This window comes from Sminthopsis crassicaudata, chromosome 1 (genome assembly GCF_048593235.1).
Source record: "Sminthopsis crassicaudata isolate SCR6 chromosome 1, ASM4859323v1, whole genome shotgun sequence".
In the NCBI taxonomy this organism is placed as follows: Eukaryota; Metazoa; Chordata; class Mammalia; order Dasyuromorphia; family Dasyuridae; genus Sminthopsis; species Sminthopsis crassicaudata.
In genome coordinates, this window is record NC_133617.1 from 388,530,251 (window position 1) to 388,548,396 (window position 18,146).

General features: G+C 42.0%; 1 protein-coding gene across 4 annotated transcripts in view; it reads right to left on the reverse strand.

Moving 5' to 3' along the window:
- The window catches only part of TRAF7 (TNF receptor associated factor 7), a 54,509-nt gene that overhangs the window by 18,434 nt on the left and 17,929 nt on the right, over positions 1 to 18,146 (reverse strand). For 2 of the 4 annotated variants that reach the window (XM_074279536.1, XM_074279537.1), the window contains exons 2-4: positions 9,172 to 9,290; positions 7,023 to 7,080; positions 3,786 to 3,877 (exon numbers count right to left, since the gene is read on the reverse strand). In XM_074279536.1, the coding sequence (XP_074135637.1) occupies positions 3,786 to 3,877; positions 7,023 to 7,080; positions 9,172 to 9,252 (231 nt within the window). In that variant the 5' untranslated portion in view covers positions 9,253 to 9,290. The remainder of the gene's footprint in view (positions 1 to 3,785; positions 3,878 to 7,022; positions 7,081 to 9,171; positions 9,291 to 18,146) is intronic. The other 2 variants (XM_074279538.1, XM_074279539.1) reach the window with 1 other exon arrangement.

Genomic DNA, 18,146 nt, shown 5'->3' on the forward strand with positions numbered 1-18,146 from the left:
ATTCGGTGCTCTGGTTCACTGGGCAGCTCAGCAAGGCTCTGGAGTTAGAGTGAGGCAACTCACTCAAGGCAGGCAACAGTAAGCCAGGGCTTAGCTTAGATTTGGCTCCTGAGCCCTGCTGCATTCCTGTCCAGAGTGATCCCCATAAAGTAGGGGATGTGAATATGAAGTTGGATGAAGTCTCTTACGCATGACCACCAGTCACACCTGTCAATGCACCAGGCTCTGCTCCACCTATCCCATAGGGCCTACTTGTGGAAGCACTGAACAAGCAGACTCCTTGGAAATAGAATCATTCCCTGAAGAAAGAGAAAGCACCGAGGGCCTTCCCTGAAGTTTCCTGGGGCTGACTGGCCCAGGAGCCTCAGCCCAAGGATTTGTTGTTTTACTCCCTATCTAATATCTGCCAACTTTCTGTGTGTCAATGGAGTGACTTCCTCCTATTCAATTCAGTGAGGACACTCTTGGCCTGTTTCCTGCTTCCTGTATTTAGTGGAGCAGCCCAAAGGCCAATACAGAATCCTGCTCTCACCAGTCTTTAGGACTGGGGCGGGGGGAGGCTGGGGTGGACACAGCATGCTGCCATTGGGCCCTTGCTGTTCACTCCCATCCAGCCACCGATTAGATTGTGAGGGAGGTGCTAGCATGGTCCTCAAAGTTCACCAGAAAAGTTTTGCTGCAAACCTGAACCTGAGCTCTCTATCCTCCAGAAGGTCAGGCCAGGCCATGAAAATCAGACAATTTGACCTAGTGGGCAGACGTTTAGGAAAGGAGCTGAATAGCTGAACCAGCAAGGAACTAAATCTACAAACACAAAGTTGTTCTTTCTAGAAAGCAAAATGATACTGTCCCCTATAGCCCAAGCAGTACGCATGCATACCTGCCTCCACCAGGGAAAGGGAGAGGGTTCGCTCAGGTTACAAACATTAAGCTGCTTTTTTCTGGCTGCTTAGGATTGTTATGGTCAAGGAGTTTCTAAGGATCCCATAAAAGACAGGATACCTTCCAAGGCTGAAGGGACCTCTAGTGGCCAGCCCCTCTTCTGACCTGACTGGAGCTAACCCATCCCTGACCCAGGGGAGCCCATATGGCTCATTAATGTTTCCAGAAACAGAGATGCTGAATCTCCTCTATTTACATGCTCTAATTCTCAGACTCAGATTATAAGAAAAAAACAACCAAAAAACCCCAAACAACTAAAGTAAAACCCCAAACTTTTCTGTGCTTAACTGAAATCCCTCCAGCTACAGTACAGATCTATCTTTTTTCATTTATTCATGGAAGAGATGGAAATTGTGGCTCACTGTTTTCAGGATAACCATAAACACATCCTCCCCTTGGGTGAGTGTTGTGGTTATTTTTCTTGACAGAGAGGTCCACATATTATAATTACAATTCCATCAGCTTTCCCACTGAGGCCAGAAATGATTGTTAAGTACCAGGAGTTTGGGGGGACCTGATAATCATAGGTCTTGGGCCTTAGAATAAAAGTTCAGCCCAGCCATATCCCTTTCTCTGTTACTGGAAGAGAGGCAGCCCCTAGCAGGAGCTGACAGCCCAGAAAGGAGAGAAGCTGAACTCATAATTACCTCTGCTTCTCCATCTAGTTGAATCTATCCTCTCCCTGGGTCAGCATCAGTGTGCACCGGTCGATCTTGCTGAGCTCCCTGCTACCCTGCACTCTAATCATTAAAACAAACCAAAATAACCAGTGCGAGGGCAGGAGAGGGAACTGGGTCTGGGCTGAAATGTGAGACTTCCACTACTACAGCAGTACATGATCAGAAGAGACATTTCTAAGAGTGCTCCCAGCCTGGTCCTCACATGGAGAGCAGCCATGTTCATTCTCTACCCTATGTGCTCAATAAGGCTTCCAGATCCCGCCAATACCCTCCCACCACTCAGAAATGCCTCAAATAGCTTTTCCTTTATTATTTTTGCATGGAAACACCACAAGAGGAATGAGAGTGGAAAGTTTAAGGAAATGAGTCAAAACATCCTAACGGGCAATGGAAAACCAGGAAAGACACAGAGAACAGATCCAAACCACAGCAAGAGGCCAAGTACAACTTCCAAAATGGGAGAGAGGGGCCTAGCCAGTTGGCCGACAACTCTGCCACCACTGCTTATGTGCCTAAGCCATGGGAAACTGGGGTGGGAGAGGGTAGCCAGAGAAATGATGGTCCAAAAAGACTCCTAAGATTAGGCTCCTGCATGGGAGATTAGGCTCCTGCATGGGAAAACAGCAAGAAGACAAATGCTAAGCTGCTGGTAGGGCCATTGGCCTTTGCTGAATAATATATATTAATGACACAGTTTGGGCAGCTTAAAAAAGATGCAAAATATTAAACTGAAATGTTTAGGGAGAAAAATAATCAACAATCATTAAATACTTTCTGTGAGCCAGGTACTCTGCTAAGAGCTGAGGATACAAAACAAGACAAAGGCAAAAACAAAACCACAACAAAACCAAAAATAGCAATAGCTACAAATATCAATTGTCTCCTTATCGTGTTCCTGTGTTTTTCCTTTTTTTTAAACCAATTCAGTCAATATTTATTAAGCACCTACTGTGTGCATGGCACCGTGATAGGTTCTAGACATAAAAGGCAAATCCAAAACCATTCCTCAAAAGAGCTCACATTCTGGGAAGGGAGGAAATGCCTCAGAGGGGATGGATGTAGGAATGAAACATGGCATGCACCAGATTTCCTAATTTCGTTGTGCTGTATCAACATTCCTCCCCACCTCTCCCTCTCTCCCATCTCTTTAAATCTGCAATTATTTGGCTTTTGAAGCATGATAGAACACTACCATGTCTAAAAAGAATAGCTGAGAATCTCATATCCTGTTCAGCCTCGACATCAGAACTCTCCAACTCTCAGACAGTTCAGAGCACTTAAAGGTGAGGAAAGCCCCTCAGTCTGATAACTTTGTCCTCACATGAAGAGAATGAAAAACAGTTAACAAAATGGAAAAGTCAAAACAAAACCAAAAAACCCCCCAAGATTGGAAGTTATTAAAAAGTACCCATAAGGGTTTTACAAAAGCTTCCTACACATATTATGCTCAGTGTTAACCTTTCACTGTTTCACTGCCTAAAGGCCCAAGAATTCATGGTAGGTCATGGATGAAAAGCTGGAAAAGCTCTTAGAGACCATCCGGTACAGTCCAAGGAAACTGAGGCTCCTGTAGCACGAATGATTTGCCCAGGGTCACACAGGTATGAAGTGACAGAGGTAGGATCTGTGCCGAGGCCCTCTCACTTGAAGGTCTGTGCTCTTGCCTCTGTATCTCATATTCTTGCTCTTAAATTCAAACACCCATGCCCGCTGAGGCTGGAGCCCTAAGCAGCCATGTCCTATCTTTCTACTCCTCTCACAATCACCCCCCTCCCTCAAGGCTGAGAACTTTCAAAGATATCAGATGTTCTTCATTCAAATTCCCTGGCCTGGCTAAGGTAACAGGCCTTCCCCATTCTGTTCACTATCCATGTGTCCTCCACAGGGGGAAGAGGGTTCTACAGGCTTCTGTCTGATTCACCCTCTCCCCCCCAAAAAAAGAGCCACAAATAAGTTCACCTTAATGACCTTCTGAGCTCAGATGTACACATGCACAGAATGAGTTGCCTTATCTGCACACAGCCTCAACTTCCCTATCTTTCTTGAAACAGTGTTCACATCCTCAGAGAGGTCAGAAACAGCCCCAACTGCGTGCTCTGTCCATGCCTCCCGGCCTCACCATCTGACTATTTTTCTGGAAAGATGATTCAACATCAGACATACCATGCCGTCCTCTTCGTCCCTCTGGGAGTAGGTGAGTGTGCTGGAAGAGGAGGGAGTCCTTCGGTGCTGTTTGTATGTGCTGGTCCCATCAGCTAATAAACAAACAAAAAAAAGGTTTTTACAGATGGAAAAGACTCAGGGTGTATTTTGTCTAATTTCTAAGTTTCAAAATCCTGATTATTGTGGGGGGAAGGTAGGGAGGGAAAAATTGAGGCAAATAAGAGGGAAGAAACATGACGTGGGTCCTTTTTCCAGTACAGTATCTCAGAATAGGCTTGGACCCACGGCTTTGCATGTACTTTTGGAGACAAAATGAGCAACACATGCCATTTTTAACTATAGCTTCAGCAAAACCAGAAGCATCTTTGTCAACTTAATACCCCCAGGAGAAGCATGAAAAACAAAGAAATCATGCCCTTTGTCTTAGTAGGGAAAACAAACTGACAGTATGAAGAGAAATTCAAACTACTCCTAGAAAGCAACTAAAGGAGGGGGAAGAGAAAGCTTCACCTTTGGCAGAAAATGAGATCATTGAACCATGAATCCCATTAGTCACAAGATGCAGCTGAATCTCCATTATCTTCTCTCTAATCTAGAGATTATCCATAATTTCCACTTTCCCCATAATCTAATTTAGGGACAGGAAGAATGTGCTAGAAAGAACCAAATCTGGAGGAGGGATGAGCATCTAAAACAGTTTCTAACTGTATCCCAAAGCCAAATACATGAGAATCTGTCCCAGCCTAGTTTAGACCTAGTTTAAACCAACTATAGACTAACTTAGATCTTCCCAAGTAAGACAATATAACAATGTTATGGCAGTGATGGGGCTCCTTGTAGTATTAAGGAAGGCACAGCAACTCAGACTATAAATTCCTGGTCAGCCTACAGCTAGAGTCTTATATTTAGTTCTGGGTGCCTTTATTTTAGGAAAAATATTGGTAAATTGGAAAACATCCAGGGAAAGGCAACCAGGATGGTGAAAGGCCTCAAGATTGTGCCATATAAGGATTAATGAAAGAAAAGGGAGATGTTCGATCTGTAGAAGAAAAGATGGGGTGGAATGAAGGGAAGGAATGGAAAGGGGTAGAAATCATCTGATTTTTGAAGGGCTGCCCCGTGTGAGAGGGATTATACTTGTTCATTTTGGTCACAGGAACAACAGGTGGAAATTACAAAGGGGACACTTAAGATTGGATAGAAGGCAAAACCAGCTAACATGATGTTTAATGTGTAAAATGTCCCAAAATGGAGTGGGCTGCTTCAGGAGGCCGTGGATGGCCCTTGACTGACGGTCTCTGAACAAAGGCAAGATGGACACATGTTGTAGAGATTTATGGTCAAGGGGACTAGATGGCTTGGAGATCTTTGAATTCTGAGATTCTGTGCAACTTTTATAAAGAACTCAGATTAAGAACATATAGCTAGATCAGAGAATGGCAGAACTGGATGGGACTAGAGCTTGCTAGAGACAAGAGTTAGGCACAGGAAATGGGCTGCCCAACAATCGGCTGAGGTTCTCTCACCATTACAGTGAGCTGGGGAGCAGTTGTGCTTTCATCTGAAATGTTCCAGAGCTAGTCTCTTAGAGTGGAAAGTATGGTTTGTAGACTTCATTTTCTGCACATTGCCAAGTAAATAAATTAGGGTTGGTTTTGGCTGGAGATGTTTGCAGTCCTATGAGAGCATGCATGCTTATTCTGCAGGTGGGCCTAAGGAAAAATATTTGTCTCTAGGAACCCCCATGGGCATCTCAGGCTAGCACCAAGACTCCCTGGGCCTTTAAGGAGGCTCCAGCTGAGGAAGAAAGAGGAATCGATCCAAAGAGCCTAGCATGACTGTTGTTTTGGCACATTTTCCTACAGACTTTAAGATAGTACATTTCAGGCATTACCCAAATTTGCAGAGGAAGAAAGTATTTGTGTGTGTTTGTGTGTGTGTATGCATGTAAGGACGTGGTAGTTATCACAATGAGGACTAACAATCACTAATTCTGCCCAGGAGTGTCTGCTACAACTCCACAGACAGCTCAATGACATGTATATATAGTTGGGATAGAAGGAAACAGATCCATCAAAGGACCCAACTCTATGGCCTGCTATCATTTCTTTAAGAGGACAGTTAGAATGCACTGACTAAGGCAATTCCAATAGATTCAGGATGGAAAATGCTATCTGCATCCAGAGAGAGAACAATGGTGACTGAATGTGGATTGAAGCAAACTGTTTTCACCTTTTTTTGGTTTGTTTTTCTTTCTCGTGATTTTTTCCCTTTTGGTCTGATTTTTCTTGCACAACATGACAAGTATGAAAATATGTTTAAAAGAATTGCACATATTTAATCTATATCAGTTTGGCTGGTATCTTGGGGAGGGGGAGTAAAGGAAGGAGGGAGAAAAATCTGGAACACAAAGTCTTTCAGAAATGAATGATGAAAACTTTTTACATGTATTTGGAAAAAAAATACTGTTGTGAAAAAAGAAGGTAGAATAAAAAAAAAAAGAGAAAAAGAGGAGGATTGGGAGCTTTCCCTAAGGGCTGCATACACAACATTTAAAAAAAAATCACTGAAGGGTGTGCAGGAAGCACTTTGTATAAGCAGGTGCCACTATCACCATGAAATGGAGATGATGTGAAGGACAATTAAGTTACAGAGCACAAAAAGGGTTGCCCAGAGCTCTTAACTTTGTCAGACCTGTCTCTAACTTTAGGGAGCTTTGCCTCCAGCTTGATAACTTAATGCTATTATCATGTTATTTAAAGTAAAGACTTAGTCACTTTTCAGATCTTCAGACACCAAACTCAAAGGGAAGGGAGTGGGTGGGCTGACCCACTCGATCTACTCACCCACCCACCCAAAAGCAGAAGAGAGGTGGCTGACAGGATTCCAAAGGCAAGACTGTACTGTGCGTGGGGGAGGGGAGCCCAGGAGCTTACTTCAGTTTTCTAGTGTCACATTGGGCAAGTCACCACATCTCCCTTGGACTAAGTTTCCTCCCCCCAACATAAGGAAGTTGGATTAGATGATCTTCAAAGCTTTTTCCAGCTTTTCTACAGTGATGATCTTGAAACCCTAAGTGTCTCCTTCCTTTTAGCTTTGGCACCTGGCTGTTTTATTCAGATGAAATCACAACTGGAATTCCTCCTCCTTGATTTCTCCCACCCAAGTTTCCCCCCAAAATGACCAAAGTCTGTGTGGCAGGTTCAGAGTAACACCTAGATCTTAGCATGAGCTCACCTTTAGTAATGGTGGTAACAGCTGAAAAGGCAGGACCAAAGGTAGTTTCCATTCTGGTCTGAAGAGAGAACAGAGATGACATAATCACATTCCATCCCTTGAGCAGGCGCAGCACCAGTGGCTAAGAAAGAAGCCTTCTAAACACTAATCTAGGGCCTTTAAAAAAGGGGTCTAGGGGGAGCTGGATGGCACAGTAGATAAGAGTCAAGATAGACTTTTGAAGTCAGGAGTTCAGATCTAGACTCAGACCTCAACACTAGCTGTGTGACCCTGGGCAAGTCACTTAACCCTAACACCTTGTGCCCCCCAAAATTAAATAAATAAATAAGATGCCTAATAATTGTAACCATTTATATAGCGCTTTTAAGGTTCATCAAGCACTTTAGAAATATCATCTCAGTTGATCCTCAGAGCTACTCAGGGAGATAGGTGCTACTATTATCCCTATTTTACAGGTGAGGAAATTGAGTCAGGCATAGACTAAATGACATGCCCAGATTCACTCAGTTCATAAGTATCTGAGACCCAATTTGAATGGAGGTCTTCATGAATCCAAGCTCAGTGCTCTATGCAACTTTCTAAGGATTCTTACAGGGCTAGGCACTGTGTGTCCAATGCTTTAAGACACATTTCTTTGTCCAGTTAAGATGAGTATAGAAGTAAGGCACACTAATTTGTAAAACTCAGATGGCAATTAATCAATCACCTAATCAGTACAATTTTAGAAAACATTCCATACTCCCAGCCCCCACCAGTCTTGTGTATCGTCATTCTATTTCCTATTTTACCAAAGAGAGAAGATGCCAGAATCAGAAATAAGCCCCAAGGGCCCAGAGCAGCGGCCTCAGAGACCCTTCAATGTAAGCTACCTTTTTAAAAAATGGAGCCCCACTGAGAGATCTCATGCAGGACCTTCACCTCTGAGCCTCTGTTCCAGGGAAGACCCAAAATGTCTGTAGGGCTCTGACTTCTTCTAAAAATGGCCCAAAGGAACACCCCATATGTGGAATCTGTCTACTAATTCAGTTTCCTTATCACTGTGATCAAACCCTTCTTTCTCTTCACACAGTCCTGTAGAACAGGTAGGCTACCACAGGCTAAGGACAGGCAAGGAGTCCTTGTCATGCCCCAAATCACAGTAATGTTCCCCACTATGAGTTCAGGCTGTTGGCCTCAGCCAGGAATAAACTGGCAGGCAAAACTGCCAAATTCTCTAAGATGAAGGTCTCCAAGACATTGGGATGATCAATAGCTCTTGGGCTAGGACTCACTGTGGGGGATCCTAGGAGCCAAGACAGACAATGATGGTTTTGGTGGGTTCAGAGTCAAAAGTCTAGCTACTGTTGCCTAAGACAGGGGAGAGGTTGGCCAGAGTGTGTAAAAACAAGAGGTTGTCCTCTGCATCAGCATTTCCAAAACAGTGTTTCATAAAGCCCTGCTTAGGTTGTTTGTTCCACCAACATGAACTGGGAGATTCCATGAAAATTTTAGCCTACTGCCATTTTCTGCTCTAACAGATTGTCAAATTGGAAATGTATCCAAAATTTTGTGCATGAAAATTTTTTGATAGAAAAGTAAATTTAATTCCCTCTACTTTGCCTCAAAATTCTCCAGAGCCCTATTCATCCCAACATCCCAACATTGCATCTAGATCTCCCAGGAAGAGTTATGGGTTCTGTGAATAACCAAGCCTGCAGTGATCTGTGGTCAGTTTAGTTTGGGAAGCACTGTTTTCTGTATCACCTATACCCGTGGCTACCAATACTCAGAAAGACTAACTATTCTCACCTAATTATCTGTAAAGCCTTCTGTAAATACCAAATACTGCCCAGGCAGCTAGCTCCTTTCCTGGCTCTTTTTCCTATATCTAGTCAGTGATTTGCATTAACATGATCTTCTTGGTTCCAGAACTGGCTGCTTGTTCCAATGGAGGTCCCTCACCTATGACAGGCCATGGTAATGAAGTGTGAATGGGTGAACAGGGACAAAGAAGTTGGCTTCTTCAGGGACAGGTGGTTCTCCCTCCTGCCTAGAAAGGAAATTTCTCTCTAGGCCACCAAAAGGCAAAACAGAATGGGATGGGGTCCTAGACTACCCCCTGATCCGGGCTTGGGGAGCAACTCACAGGAGTGTCTGCTCTCACCCTTACCCCGTTTGTGCTGTCCGAGGGAGGGAGGTTTGCTGGGCCACCAGAGAAACGATTATATCGTGCACTCTTGCTTGAGCTCATAATCTAGGGCAGCATTTAGTATCCACGGGCAGCTTTCTCTGTGGGGAGGGGAGAAAAAGCAAAGTTTCTTTAAAGAACACAAGACTCTTAAGTTTTAGTCATTATGTCATCAATTCAATGCCCCCTTCAAAAGAAGACTGAGCAGATAAAGTGTCAAGTGCCTGAGAGAACCTGGTTGAGGTCAGGTGGGATTCAGCCTCAATTCAAATCAAGCCTTCCTTTCCCATCACCCTCAGACAGCCAATCCCAAAAGCCTCACTTCCTGAACCTCATTCTGGTATCTGAGACCTAGGATTAAGCCACTTCCTTCTCTCTTCCCTGAATACAGCCTCTCAGCAGGCAGCATACTGGGGGGTAGAGAAGAAGGAGGAGGTGTGAAGGAGGAAAGAAGAATCATATGTTCAGGGTGGGTAGGGAGACTTCCCTCTTGTTGCCCACAATAGCAATTCCATATTCGGCAGGTGGCACTTTTCTCTAAGCTAAGCTCAAGGACCTGCCCCTTGTCATTGACTTTAAAAGGCCAGTGACCTTACCCTCTAGAATGAGCCCTGAAGGCAGGCAGATGCTATAGAATCCCACAGGAATATGAACGGAGTCCCTGGTGTGACATGACACAGTGTAACATTAAAAAACTCCACTAAATTTGGAATCAGGAAATAAGTATTCTAGTCCCAGCTCTACCATTTAACAGTCATGCTGAGGCTCAGAAAAGTTTAAACAGCTTTCTTAGAGTTGCACAACAGGCTATGTCATCTCCATTGGTGACCTAAACCGTTATCTTGTATGTATATAGTTATTTACATAGTGTTTTCTCCAATAGAATGTGAGCTCTTGGAAAACAGAGACTGTTGTGGCCTTTTCTAGTATCCCAACATTTAGTCCAGTGCCTGGTTCACAGTAGTTATATCCACACTCACATGTAGATGGAACCTTCTGGGTCATGAATACTTTCCCATTTCACTTTCTCATTTGAGCCCATAACACCCCTCTGAGGTATGTAGGCCAGGGATTACTAGCTCCATTGCCCCTGTGAGATGCCCAGATCAGTAAAATAAACTTAACCCAGGTAAAGGCAGACACAAGACTAGAATTCAGGACTCTTCATTTCCAAGCCACTGCATTCTAGCTATCAAGCATGTAAAATTACAATATTAGAATTATTAATACGGGTGCCTGTATTAAAAACAGAAACATATGCTAAGGGTCAAACAGCCTTGGGTTTGCAGGAGGTAGGATGTGTGCAAGGAGGTTGAGGACATGTGAAAGAGAAACCAGTCAGGAGGAGGCAGAGCAATCACCACTCCCTGCATCTGCTTGGCTTTAGACTTTGCTTCAGGGCCTTACCAAAGGGCAGACTGGGCTCCTGTCTGCCCCAGAGGCCTGGTCCACTGACTGGGAGAAGTTGGCCTACAGGAGACATTTTAAGGGACAGAAGAGAGATAAAGTATAACAGGATCTCATTCCTGGTGCTGGGTGTTCTCAGAAAAAAGACAAAGGAGGAAATGGCTGAGGAGAGCAAGGAGTCTGGTCTGCCTCAGGGCAGAGAACCAAAAGAAAATGAGAGAAGTCACAGATGCAGATAGAAGTGAAAACAGACTTGACTGTGATGCCAGATTTTCTTTCCTCTATCTTTATAATTCCATTCTCCCGCCAGAACCCAAATCTCCTAGCCTTTGTCCATCTCTTTGCTCTGGGTAGTGATTGAAATCTGACAGAGAGAGGCAGCTACTTTTAGCCCCAACCTCATCTTCATCAATCCTCAACTGTCAAAGTTACTACAAGTCGAAACCAGCAGGAGCAGAAGGAATAGCCATCAACGGTGTACCAGAGGTGATTTAAGGAATTGGGAGAGGGACAGACAAGTCACATCAAGGACAAGTACTGGGGACCACTGAGGCAGCAAACTTCACATTCTCTATATCCAACCCACCCAGGGTTGCTCAGATTGTTGAATGAAGCAATTCTGTGGCTGTGTTTTTTGAGGCTGGGAAAAAAAATAAGATTCAGGACCACACAGATGAGAGGGTAAAGATTCTACAGAAATTTGAGTTAGAAAGCCTTGGAAAGGGGACTGTGTTCCCCAGGACTGGCTCAGAGGCCACTATGATATGGCTGAGCTGTTTGGGCAAGGCACTAACTGTTTTCCCTCTCTTGGGGCCACGTGTGAGGCCTAAGCTCAGGAGCCAAGGATGAATGTTGCTTGGGGCCAATCCAAGAGCAAAGACAGCAAAGAGAAGAAAAAAATATTGCCCAATATGGACCAGTTCCTTGAAAAACAAGACATTAACAATACTGTTAGTAATTTTAAAATAACAACCAAAAATTCACAGTGAAGGACAACGCAAATAGGGTGAGATTGTATTCGATAGAATTCTCCCTCATTTAGTAACAATAACTAGTAATAATGTCACATTTCTATGTAGTACTTTCTAACTTACAGAACATTCTCTTCACTCTCCTTGAGTTCCAATAGCACATATTTTCTGATGTTAGTATATGTTCTATGGCAGGGATCATGACTGATTAATTAATCTTCTGTCCTAATGCCCAACTCAACTGATTGTGACTGAATGTATACAAATAATTCACTTATTCCACTATCTAAGGTTGGCATACGTACCAGACCATAATCTAGCTTCACATCCCATTCAGTCCTTCACTTAGGCCATTTCACCACCTGCCTGCCACCTTCCCAGAATAAAACTCTCCTAATCACCACTTCCCTACATCTGTTGTCTCCCTCTATCAGAAGGCAAGCTCTTTGATGGCAAGGCCTATCTCTAATTAAAACTGTATGTATCCTCAACACTTAGCAAATATATATAGCAATAGTATATTTACTAAATATAGCAAATGTTTAATAAAAGCCTTTTCATTCATTCACCTTAAATTCAAGGGGGTACAGGACCTGTACCTAAAGAAGGTGCTTAATAATGGTATGTTGAATTAAATTAAAAATTTATTTCATTAGCTGGGATTTCTGGCTCAAGGTCAAATCCCCACCCTAATTAACAGATCTAGGTAGGGACAGCAATTCATGCATTCACACTGTAGGATGCTGCCCTTTCATTCTTCTGACTCTACTAGGGAATTTTGAAGGGCCCTGCTGTTTCTGAGTCCAACATGTGTAAGCTATGTTTGGTTTAACAGGGAGAGCAACGGACACAGAGAAGACAGCAGGTCTGAGTTTGAATCTTGCTTCTGATAGTAGCTTCTGTGATCCTGAAGCACTCACTGAGCCTCAGCTTTCTCATCATAAAAGAGGGCTAATTAAACCTGAAGTATCTACTTCACAGAACTGCTCTGAGGATCAAATAGGACAATGCATCTAAAATACTTTGTGAGCTCTCATTATTATATAATCAGCCCAAGTCATCAGACTGCAAGGCCCTGAGAAAAAATTAGTCTAGGTGTGATATTCGGGCTAGCTTTCTGTCATAGTCTGATCCAATCTCTTCCAGCAGTCTGACAGTCTCATAGTCTCAACTAGTCTTCCCCATAGTGCAGGGGGCAGGAGAGGCCCAACAAAGATCAAAGATAACATGTCTGTGGCTGACTTTGTCCTCAGTTTAAATATTCTATTACAATTACATCAACTGCAGAACTATTACATCCCCAGGCTTAGTACTAAGCATATGTAAACTAGATAACCATTGTCTCATCAATTCCACTGAGTTAACATCTTGTTTCAAGTATACTTCTTTCAAGGGTATTTCTCCAAAGTTCAGCCCTCTACATCTAGGTTTCAAGAAAAAAAAAAAAAAAAAAAAAAAAAAAAAAAGCCAGGATGAGGGCCAGTGAAAGTTTTAAATAAACAACAAGAAACAACCCAGGGCACTGCTACTCTAGAACACCCTTGGATCTTCTTGCCTTATTTCCATGTACAGTGGCTGAAAATCCAAACATGGGCTAGAAGACATCTGTATGTTCCAAGCAAGAGCTGGAAACTTAAACACTTCTCTCACTTGAAGATTGTGCCCTCTGTGTTAACATTCACTCAGACTTTTGCTTTTAAATAAGACATTTGACTTATTACAGAATAAACATCTTTTTAAATTTTATTTTTAATATACATTGCTTTATGAATCATGTTGGGAGAGAAAAATCAGAGCAAAAGGGGAAAACGATGAGAGAGAAAAAAACAAAAAAGAAGTGAACATAGTCTGCTGATTTACATTCAGTCTCCTTACTTGTTCTTCTGGATGCGGATGGTACTTTCGGTTCCCAAGTCTATTGGGATTGCTTTGGATCACTGAATAACTGAGAAGAACCAATTCATTCATAGTTTTATCATTGCACATTCTTGTTGTTTATTGTGTACAATGTATTATTCTTGATTCTGCTTGTTTCCCTCAGCATCAGTTCATTTAAATCTTTTCAGGCCTTTCTAAAATCAGCTCGTTCATTGTTTTTTATAGAACACAACTTGTTCAGCCATTCCCCAACTGATGGGCATCTATTCATTTTCCGATTCTTTGCTATTACAAACATTTTTGATGGTTGAGTTGTGTCCTGCTCTCTGTGACCCCATTTGGGATTTTCGTGGCAAAGCTACTAGAAGGACTTGCCATTCCCTTCTCCAGCTCCTTTTACAGATGAGGAAACTGAGGCAAATAAGGTTAAGTGAATTGCCTAGGAACTCAGGAAGATGAATCTTCTTGCATCCATACCTGGCACTCTATCCATTGCACTATGTACCTTGAAACAGATTCTACAAACTGATTCTTTTGTCTAGTTCTTCCCTTTCAAAATATTCACAGGTCACAGAGCTGTGGGATCTTCTCGCTTGATTCAAACTCCTCATTTTAAGAGCTAATGGTGAGAGCACTGGGCTGTAGAAGGACATGTCTTCTAGAGTCTAAGTTGCCATGCCATAGGGAGGATTGGACAACTAGATTCCAGAGGGCTTCCCTTGCTCTGCCAATTCCATAGCAGTAAAATTAGAAATGAGTTCCCATAAAGGTCCAGGCTAAGAAAAAGGCAGGAAGGAACATATGTTTTGTCTTTGGTACTAAGGGTCAGAATTAGCCATGACATTTACATTTTTGTAAATTGTAAAACAATTGTCCTTTTGATCTATTATTCTGCCTTCTCTCCCAAAGTAGACCCCTTGTAAGGTATCTTATGGTAAATCTCCTTGAAATAGCTAAGAGTATTTATTTGTGCTGTTATTGGGGAATACAAAGGCAGTGTGGTTTACTAGCCTTGAAGTCAGGTGATCTTAGGCCAATCACTAAGCCTCTGGAGCTTGAGGCCCCAGTACAGCCTCAACCAGATTAAAATGCACTTGGGAATGTTTAATAAAATAAATAAAAACACGACATAGATATTGTTAATTTGTGATTTTCTGTGTTAATATGTGGCCCACAGAGATCAGTTTTTGAGTTTGACCCCACCATGGAGAACTAAGTAATTCTCTAAGATCATAAACTGCAGAAAAGATGCTGGCTTCTTATGAAAGTTCTCTATATTTGAAATCACAGAAGCAGTCCTTATCCCTCTTAGGAGAATAAGGAAAAAAGCAAAAGGGAAAATTGTGTGAATTGTATGACTTCTTCCTAGTAGAAATCCTGTTACAAAAAGCAATCTACCTTGTCATCTCTTGGGAAAGAAAAATGTACCTCATTGCTATTCCCACATAGCTTCCCCAAGCGTAGTGTCACAAGATTTCAAAGTGGCACTGCATGGATGAAGAAACTAAAAGCTAGAAAGATAAGGCCACATGAGTAGTAAATGGCAGATTTAGGACTTGAATCTAGCTAGGTCTTGATTTCAAATATTGTTATCTTTTCATGACTCTATGCCAGATTTCCATTTGGACAATCTACAACAGCATAAGAGGAATGAATGAATGGCTATGTTCCCTAATTTAGTCTTGTTACTGTCATATCTTTCCTTAAGCCTAAGAATTATACTTGAAGACAAATATAAGACTCTACAGGTCCATGGTCCAGGTCCACAACTTCTCAGCTGCCTTTGAACATACTTTTTGGTTTCTGCCAAAAGAGAAAAAAGGGAAGCAGAAGGGATGGAACAGCAAGTCTATATTTAGAGCCTTTCTAGAAGAGCTCCTTTAGTCATTTAATAAAGCTGGGATGACCAAGAAGATCCTAGAACTAATGGAGAGAGGACTTGAAAGTCAAGGATCTGAGTTCAAATACCAACTTAATTATGTGCAATTATGTGACCTCTGGCAAATCACTTAAATGCTTTCAACCTTAGTTTCCTCATCTGTAAAATGGAAATAATAATACCTATTTCACAGAGTTGTGAAGATGGAATGAGATAATATATGTCAAGCCTTAAAGCCTTACCTAAATTCTCTCATCCTCATTATTATTAACCGACTTTTCAGAATCCCTAATGCTCTCATGCACTGAGCATCACTGTTCAGGCTACATCCAGGGCCATCCATTCTCCTTAAAGACTTCTCTCATCAGCTTCATATTTTGTTTGACCAGAGGAAACAAGGCCACTAGACCCAGGAAAGCTTTTTTGATAACAATAAATTTGATAATCATTAGTAGTAGTTCAGCCTGTCTAGTGCTCAAGCCAGGATGCCTTGGTCCCTTCAGTAACAGAGACAGCTTGCTTTCTAAAGGCCACAAGAGAAAAAAAAAAAGCTAATGGAAGGATAGAGGAGAGATGGGGGTGGTGTTATACTGGAACCATAGCACTAAATCTAAAGCTAGAAGATAACCTAAGTGCTGGAATTTTTCTTAAGCTTATAGATGATGGTAAGTAGCAGTAGGGTGAGGGGTAGGGGCCATTAGCCTGGCAAGGAGACCAGCAGCAATTCCTGCCTGGGATTGGAAAGGAAAAAGCTTGACAATTCCATAAACCAATGGCAGTGAAAAGTATTGTTCCCTTCAGACATAAACTATTAAGGGATAAGAATGTCTTGGAATAAACAGCTTTTGTTTGTAGCAGATTCTGTCTGACCCTCCTCACCCCTACCACATATCTACCTTCTAACACTACTTCCTTCTCAGATGGGACCCTTTCCGGGTATAGAGCCCTTGTCCCAGAGCCCAAGCTAAGCAACCATAGCCATCTGGTTCTTCTTGGATACTGTAAAACCTAAACTGATTGGTCACTCTAACATGGAAAATAAATGTCTCAAAGGGAAAAACAATTGTCTTTGTTTCCCAAGTGTACATAGTTAACAGAAAAATGTTTATTGATATAGGAGTATTGAGAGTCAGATTCAGGTCTTTAAATAAGAATATTTATTCTTACTTAATCCAGTCCTCTCTTCACTAACTCATTGTACAATCTTAGGCAAGTCCTTGTATCCATCTGGACTTGAGTTTCCTCATGAGTAAAAAGAGATGATCAGATTACATGATCCCCAACTTAGTTAGCAATCCTGATAGTCTAGGGTTCCCAATGCTATATATACTAACATAGTGGGCTCTGATACAGCATATGGTTTTGTGTCTTAAGGAAGATGTTACTGTATCATGGGCTGAATTTTCAAATTCTTTTGTGAGTGTGTGTGTGTGATTGTGTGTGTGTGTGTGTGTGCTGTGTCCTTTTCATTTATTTGTGACAAGAAATCCTGGAAGGCAGAAATTACAAATGTTCTAGAAATGGATCTGATTCAGTGTGGGAAAGAAAGTTTATAAAAGAGACTGAAAGGTGACCATATTAAATCCTAACTGTTACCAATTGGTTTTTAAGGTGGTCACCTTTCAGCCTATCACTTTCAACAGGAAAACTAAAGTGAGCCAGTTTGCTAGTGAGCTAATCATGAGCTAATTATCCAAAGTTCCTTATTCTCGGGACCTTGATTTGAAGGTATGAAGGTGAAGACAATACCATCAAGGGCCTATGGTCTCCATAATAAAGATCTATACAAAAACACTCCCGCTCCCTCTTTGCACAGACTTTATAGCTCATAAAGTTCTTTCCTGCTGTGTTATTTGATGCTCACAATTCCTCTGTGAGGTGGGCAGCACAGAAGCTACCATTTTCATTTTATAAGCAACAAACTGAGCCTCTTTAAGTGCCTGTTTCAAAGTATACAATAAAATTGGGACTCAGATCCACATCTCTAAATTCTAGTCTAGAGTTAAGTGGGATCAAATCAATGGTATTAGCATGAACATAGCAACATAAAACTCCATTCCATCCAGATTGGTCTCTTGGTCTACGTAGAATATTCCTGTCTGCACCTGAGCTCAGAGAATTCCCTTTGGAAAGTTTGCTCTTCCTCCCTTTTCCAATCAATACCATCTATCATTCACCTTTCAGTCTATCACTTTCAACAGAAAAACTTAAGTGAGAAAGTTGATGTTTGCCAGGATCATGAGCTAATTATCCAAAGTTCATAAATGCTCCAGACCTTAATTTGAAGGTGAAGGTGACACTCTTAGGGACTTATGATTTCCATAATCAAGATCTATGTAAGAACACCACCACTCTTTTTGTACAGATTTTATAGCTTATAAGGTGTTCCCTCTAGGAAGCCTTCTAGGCTCATAGTGATCTCTCCCTCTTCTGAAAAAATGGCTTGCAGTCTCTTCTATTCATTTGGTACTTGCCATACATATCTCACCTGAAAATATTAGGTGACCTTTCCAATGTCTCATTTCTCTAATTAATTTGGCAGCTCTGTGAAGGCAAAATCCAAATATTTGCTTTTCTATAAGGTCACCCAGATCATAGATCTTCAGCTGGAAGGCACCCCACATTCCATATAGTATAATCCCTTTGATTTCCAGATCCCAGAGCATGTAAATGACTTGCCAAGAACTTGAACTTAGATCCTCTGACTCCAAAGCCTGTGCTTGTATCTGAGATCATACAATTAGATCAATACCCTGCATCCAGGAAACAGTAACTAACTGATTGGTTGAAACATCCCCAAATCCTATTTATGCCCAGAGAAA